Source organism: Sardina pilchardus, chromosome 12 (genome assembly GCF_963854185.1).
Source record: "Sardina pilchardus chromosome 12, fSarPil1.1, whole genome shotgun sequence".
Classification (NCBI taxonomy): Eukaryota; Metazoa; Chordata; class Actinopteri; order Clupeiformes; family Clupeidae; genus Sardina; species Sardina pilchardus.
Window position 1 is genome coordinate 26062731 of NC_085005.1, and position 7500 is coordinate 26070230.

Genomic DNA, 7500 nt, shown 5'->3' on the forward strand with positions numbered 1-7500 from the left:
GGTCTCGGACAGGCGTGGGTAGGTGTACGAGCTGTACGGGTGAGCCTGGGGGGCCACCTTGAAGGCGCTGGCCGAGTGGGGGGGTCCGCTGGGGTCCTGCAGCCCAGACCCGGACCGCGAGCGCTGGCGAATGGCCGGCTGGGGGCTGCTCTGCGTCACGTACGACGACTTGGGCCGCCGCTCGAACTCGTCCCTGGGCACGAGGCCGTAGATGCCCCCGCCGCTCATGCCTCCCCATTCGCTGCCACCCTCGCTGCAGCCGTAGCCCAGCTGGTCGCTGTGCAGGGAGGCCCGCGACGGCGTGCCCATGGGCACCTCGCGGTAGTCCTGGCTGGACGACGAGCCGCCCAGCGAGGCGCGGTAGTAGTCCCGGGTGCCCGCCGAGCCCGAGCCCGAGCTGGGCCCGTCGCCGGCCGACGCCGAGAGGCGCACCTTGGACTCCAGGTAGGCGTGGTAGTCGGGCGGCAGCTTGGCGAACTCGGAGCTCTTCTGCGGCATGGCGTCGGGGTAGAAGGGGCTGCGGATGGGGTGGTGGAGCGGCGCCAGCAGGCCCGGCATGGGCAGCGGGTGCCCGTTCTGCTTGGCCGGGAAGTGGCGGTAGTGGCGGCCCACGGGCCAGTCGGCACCGGCGCCGCTGGTGTAGTCGTAGGCGTAGACGCCTCCGCCTTTGTCCCGGTACGGCTCCAGCGAGAAGTCCCGGCTGCCGTCCAGGTCGCAGGAGTAGCGGGCGTAGTAGTGGCTGAAGCCGTTCTCCTCGGGCCCGCCGGCGCCGCTCGACTTGGAGCCCAGGCCCGAGGCGGAGGACAGGGGGGGCTTGCCCCCGCCGCCCCCCCCTCCACCCCCGGCCGTCTGCAGCGCCCCCGGTGGACTCTCCTTGCGTAGCGAGTTGGAGCGCGTCACCGAGATGCTGTCGAACTCCTCCAGCAGGCCGTTGATGGAGGCGTCCTTGGGCGGCCGGCTCCCACGAACAATCGTCTACGTCACAAACAAACAAACAAACAAACAAACAAACAAACAGATGGATGGTCAGTGACCCCAGTAATACGCACAATCGTGTCACAGAGATCTCAGACAGGAGCCTGATGGAGTTAGCATGAGGCGGACGACAGGGGAATCCAGACCCAGTGGCTTGCCACTACAGGGTCCGCTGTTGGGCCACCATCACCTTTAATTGAACTTGGTGTGAATATGATGAAAAAACATTAAATGAGATCAAAATTAAGGAAGAATTATAACTGAATACATCAATGCATGATGCAAAAATTGCAAGAGTTTTCCTTTCCAACAAAAGAGCGCAGACATCAGCATGGACCACAATTGGCAAAATGGTGGGACATTTGCCGGCAACCTGACAGTGGACCACCGGAAAACCGATGAGCAAAACGGCAACAGATTGCAAGATCGCCAGATCTGTCCCCAGTGATCCGACAGCAGTCCCCCAGCTGGGACCGTGCCTATTGCCTACGTTCTCTATACTCTCAACCACATCCTCTATACCAGTGATTCCCAACCTGGGGTCCCCGGACCCCATTAGGGATCGCCAGAGTTCACAGGGGGTCCGCACAATGTTGCCTGGGCCGAGGTTGTGAGGTTACCAAAATTATACTTGCGCACATTAAATGTATAAATCCCAATAACACATCCAATTGGATAATCAAAACTAAAACAGTAAAATCCAAATTAAAACATATTTTTGTGCCACATTCAAATTCATGTAGCTATTTATTACCTCTGACCTCTGAACATACTGTATGTAAGCAACCTTCAGGTCGGGCTAGCCTAAGCATTGGTAGGCTAATTCATCATCGGACCCCGACTGTTAAATAAAACAATGCTTTTTGTGTGTACGCGGGTAGTTCAGGTAGGGGGCCCTGGGTTGTCTGGCAAGGGGGCCTTCAAGGAGAAAAGGTTGGGAAATACTGCTCTATACTATCGCCTTACCGCATACTCACTTATCAAAGAACTGAAGCACATAGTCAGACAGGTGCAGTTGTTACTAGCACTGTGTATACTAACTTCTAGGTAGTAGTATAGAGTAGAGTTAGCAACTCAGGTGAGCACTGTATTGTCAGTATGCACTATACTGTCCTGTATATAGCTAACAGAGAATGATAGCAGTGTATGGTACTGTAGTCTGGCTATCACTATACTAAATCCAAATCGTGGGCAGATCAGGCAGGGTTTGCTACACCTGCAAAGGAATATGGTAGTACACATGAAGATGGTAGTATACTGTACATCATGTTGACAAATTCTGTTGGTTCCCCACAAACCAACCTCTAACGTAGCATCATTCGCTTCACCCCCAACCCCCCCTCCCCACCCCCCTTAAGGCACTTCACATAACAATAATGGAGGTCGACTCAGAATGCACTGCCTACATCTAACACAGCAAGCAAACACGATGCCTTCTAGGTAAGTAAATAAATAAATAAGTGAGTGAGTAAATAAATAAATCCATATTCTGAGGCGCTCGGAATGGGTTGCCAGTGTAGCAGATTAGCATAACCTCCAGTAGGCGTTTGTGATAAGAGTGTGTTATTAATCTCAACATTTTGGCACGCTTCAACCCCAGGAACCGAGCTTTGTATAACCAGAACACGCACACACACAGTATATAAATAAGCACACACACACAGGCAGGCACACACACACACACACACACACACACACAGGGTGTTGACATGTCATCCCGGCCCACAAATCCTGTGCTGTGTTAAGAGCATTTCATGGTGTTAGCATTAAAGAGAGACATGGTGTTACCAGAACAGCACTGGTTAAGAAGACTCATCCCTACATCCACACCACCTCCTGTGTAGTCTGTACAACAACCACAGCTAATGGCCGAGGCTGGACCAGAGGTGGCCCAGATCTGATCCTGAGTCAGTTATCAATTGAGATTATGGTTGTTTTTTTTTTCTCTTTGTGAAAGTAATACAGACATATCTGCAATCTCACAGTCTGCTTATTATAAACACCAACCATGGAACCAGCTGGAAGCTGAAGCGAGATCAAAGCTAGCTAAGATAATAAGCCCCCCCACAAAGCCTAACCCCCCCTGTAACTTACAGTCTCTTTGGGTAGCAGAGGAGATGGTAAATAAAGTGTTCAGACGCCTTAGTAGAGCTGCTTAAGCCCAGAGATGTGTAAGCATAGACTCAGAAAAGTATCCACCCCCAGTACCCCCCAGTGCTGCTGGCTAAATTATCTGGCTTTAGTAAACTACCTTAGAACCACTGAGTGAATTTAACCATCTTTGGTCTGTCTTTGGTTGGAGCAGAAACACACATGATTTGACCCTCTGAACTGAAGAGTTAAACCCTGGCTCAGATCCCTGCTTGTGAGAGGGCTGTATTACGTGAATTCACACACTATGGGATTGTAGGAGGGAAGATGGGAGGTAGGATAACATGGTAGCTCTCAAACACAAAACATACAAGCAAGCACACAAACACACACACACACACACACACACACACACACACACACACACACACACACACACACACACACACACACACACACACACACGCACACACACACACACACACACGCACACACACACACACACACACACCACACACACACACACACACACACACACACACACACACACACACACACACACACATGTTTTTATGGCAGCAGAGGCGGGTGGGGAGATAACAGGCGAGCCCCTGCTTTATCGATCTGTGTTCCAGAGTGTGATACCATGGCGAGTGGAGTTGTCATATCAACCTGGGACGGGTCCAGACACAGGAAGCTTTCTGAGTCCCAGTGAAGGTGACCGGTGTTCCTGTAGCCTGTCTGTACTCTATAGGCCTGTGAGAGGGATGCTAAGGGAATTACTGTTGTGTTGGGGGGAGAAAGGGCACTCATTCATCCCTGCAGTTGATACTCGACACCATTGGTCCTTTGGCTAGAATTTAAAGCCATGCTTGAGCGATCCCCCAATGACCTGCCTGGCCAAACACACACACACACACACACACACATACAAATACAAATAAAAAAAACACAAAAACAATACAAACACACATCACGTCACACATGTCACACATGAACACACATACACATTACACACACACACACACAACACACACACACACACACACACACACACACACACACATATATGCCTTCCACATCCACCTGAGTTGGGGGAGCAGTAATGGGGGTTTCAGCAACTCCCTCCCTTCCCTCCGTCACAAGGACTTTTCCATTAGTGGTGAGGCCATTTGGACTCGCTAGAGCGGCCGTCTGAAGGATGAGATGATGAGGAACTCCACTGCAGTCCACTGCTGCAGCCCCCCCCCCCCCCCCCCCCCCACACACACACCCCCCCACAAGCACTGCCCAGCAGCACCATGCAAAAACATTTTTCATTTTATCTTAATTTATTTTATTTACTTATTTAGTTTGAATTTGAGAGGGCGATAGAGAAAGGGTCCTGCGTACTGTATGTTCCCCGGTCCCATACAAAGTGGAGGACCCAGGGAACTCCCTGATGTGCTGGTTAGCGCCTTGCATGGCAGCCTCCGCCATTGGTGTGTGTGTGTGTGTGTGTGTGTGTGTGTGTGTGTGTGTGTGTGTGTGTGTCTGTGTGTGTGTGTGAGTGTGTGTGTGTGTGTGTGTGTGTGTGTGTGTGTGTGTGTGTGTGTGTGTGTGTGTGTGTGTGTGTGTGTGTGTGTGTGTGTGTGCGTGTGTGTGCGTGTGTGTGTGTGTGTGTGTGTGTGTGTGTGTGTGTGAAAAAGGGTGAATATTAGGCATGAAAACTGTAAAGTGCTTTGAGTGCTCGGAGGAGTAGAAAAGCACTGTACGCGTGCAGTCCATTTACCCTTTACCGTATCACTGGCATCCAGCACACTGGGGACACACTGCAGGGTGTGTTCACCAGTGTCTTTTTCATTGTGTGGACGCATGGGGGGGGGGGGGGGGGGACAACAAACGACGCGCGAGCTTTTAGAAGTTAATTAGCTATGGATTAGTGGCCGTCACCATTATCTACTTCACAATGGAGCAGCAGCTGAGCTCTTAACTCCAGCCCGGCCATCGCTCTTTTTACAATCCAAGATCTCGCCGAGAGATCTCTCAGGCCGTCGAGCACGCCGGAACTGTAATACCGCAGAACCGCAACACACTCAGCACGTTCCGCCGTCAGCTAGAGGAGGCTTACAACATGTTCTGAGGTATGGAGGGTGAGAAAAGAAAAAAAAATACATTGGATTTGGACAGTCTGTTCACAGACAATTTACTGATGATGTTTGATGAAAACGGCCATAGCCTATCCATGGTCTTGTTCGTGATAATCAAACTGACCCTTGACCCAAACCAAAACAGAACGCGACGCCGCCGGTCACACTTCCTGGTTCTGAGCTACTGAGCTACCACACCATGACCCCTCTCATCCAAACCACCAGCATGTACTGTACGGCAGGCCTCCCAGCTCCTTACCTCTGGCAGACCCTACAAACGCTTCAGACTCCAGAACACAAAACTCATTTGGACTATTCATTATTTATTTAACATCATTTCATTGTTATTATATTATTTTTTCTTTCCTTTTCTCCCTTTTTGGCTTGACCTAGTCTACATTCTACAAACAATTACCAACAACATTGGTGTGTGCCAATGAAGTATATCTATCTATCTACTGTATCTATCTATCTATCTATCTATCTACTGTATCTATCTATCTAACTCCAACAGATCATCTGTTTAGTCTATAGAGGCCCATCAAAATAAATGAAGTGAGACCCAGTCACATAAAAGCCTTAGATGTGCCACTCTGTGAAAAGCAACCCCATGCTGATGTAATGTAGTCCTAAGAGGCTGGCTGCATTTGAAGCATAGCTTGGGAGTAACACCATGACCCATGAACAGCCCACCAAGGACAATGCTTTTGGTGGAGAACAGCAGTAATGCCCTGGAGCTTTATCAAAGATCCTTCATTACTGACAAGATAGAGCAACATAATGCATCTCTATGGAAGCAAAATTCGAACAGTTCCTGTCTGATTAAAGCGGCGTGTCGCAAAATCGTCATAGTGGGATATCGATCTCTGTCAGATTGGCAAGCAGTTCAGTTCGAATGTAACGTCACTTTCTAGGTCTGCTTAAAGGGGGATTTGGCCCCCCTCCCCTTTGCGAAAACAGAACGCGGAAATGTTCGAACGCTTGCGCCTCTCACTCCGCTTTAACCCTCTCTGGCTTTATGCTATGTGACACGTAGGGCTGCATGTCCGCTCACCACAGCAAAGCCCAGGTCTGCTTACTGTAGCCAAAGGGTACAGGCAGGCACTACCAAGAGTGGCTTACCAGATGGTGGAGGAGTGTGTGACTATGGTGTGTTATTTATTACAGATTACACCTGTGGTGACCCTGTGAAGCTACCCCACGACACACACGCACGCACACACACACACACACACACACACACACACACACCTCTACAGCTCCTTCACTTACGCACATCTGTCAGAGACATCCAGCGCAGCAAGGTAACACACACACACACACACACACACACACACACACACACACACACACACACACACACACACACACACACACACACACCATCACTATCCCTCAGAGGCTCAGAGGACCTGTCCTGGTTTATAAATCTCCAAGACGACTCGGTCAGTTCATAGAAGCACTATTAGCCAGCGGCCAATCCATCTCTTTAATGTCCGGCACTTCTCAGGGTGAACACAAGGGGGCGCCCTCTCAGGCCTGGCACTGCAGACACAGCGGCTCACGCCGGGCCAGTTCAGGGCCAGTTCCGAGCCGGATCACAACCGGATCCCAACCGGAACCACTTCAGAGTCTGCCGCCGTTCCTGTGTATGTACAGCATCACTCAGTACAGCAACTAATCAGTGCAAATGGACCGTCTGCCTCTGCGTCTCAGAACCGTACCATAGAAGGAAGGAGGAGACAGAGCTGTCCGTGGGCCCAAACCCCCACATCAGAGCCACATCCACCTACAGTAAGACCGTGTGCTGCTATCCCTGTGGAACATCAAACACACTGACTGTCTCTGGGTTTCATAATCAAAACACCGGCACTGTGAGTGTGTGTGTGTGTGAGAGTGTGTGTGTGTGTGTGTGTGTGGGTGTGTGTGTGGGTGTGTGTGTGCGTGTGCGTGTGTGTCTGTGTGTGTGTGTGTGTGTGTGTGCGCATGTGTGTGTGACAGAGACAGACTGTTTCATACAAAGAGAGCACTAGAAGAGGTGATATCATGAGTGTTGGAGTAGATTGTGGCTAGCTGAGCCGAGTGCTTGTGTGTGTGTGTGTGTGTGTGTGTGTGTGTGTGTGTGTGTGTGAATATGAAGCGTGCTCTCTTAGGGAGCTGTAGAGAGTCCTAATTGTGTTGCGTCCGCGGTGCGCGGTGGCTGCTAGCGCTGCTGCTAATAGGTACTATTACGACCCCAGATCCATTATCCACGGCAAACGGTGGCCACGCAATACACGACTCCTTTAGTCAGCAGCACTGCGGC

At 50.9% G+C, this 7500-nt stretch overlaps 1 protein-coding gene across 1 annotated transcript in view; it reads right to left on the reverse strand.

The window, feature by feature from the left end:
* pak5 (p21 protein (Cdc42/Rac)-activated kinase 5) overlaps positions 1–7500 on the reverse strand; it is a 65657-nt gene that overhangs the window by 20463 nt on the left and 37694 nt on the right. Inside the window, exon 3 of the mRNA XM_062550300.1 lies at positions 1–975. This exon is cut by the window's left edge and continues 27 nt beyond it. Within this exon, the coding sequence (XP_062406284.1) occupies positions 1–975 (975 nt within the window). The remainder of the gene's footprint in view (positions 976–7500) is intronic.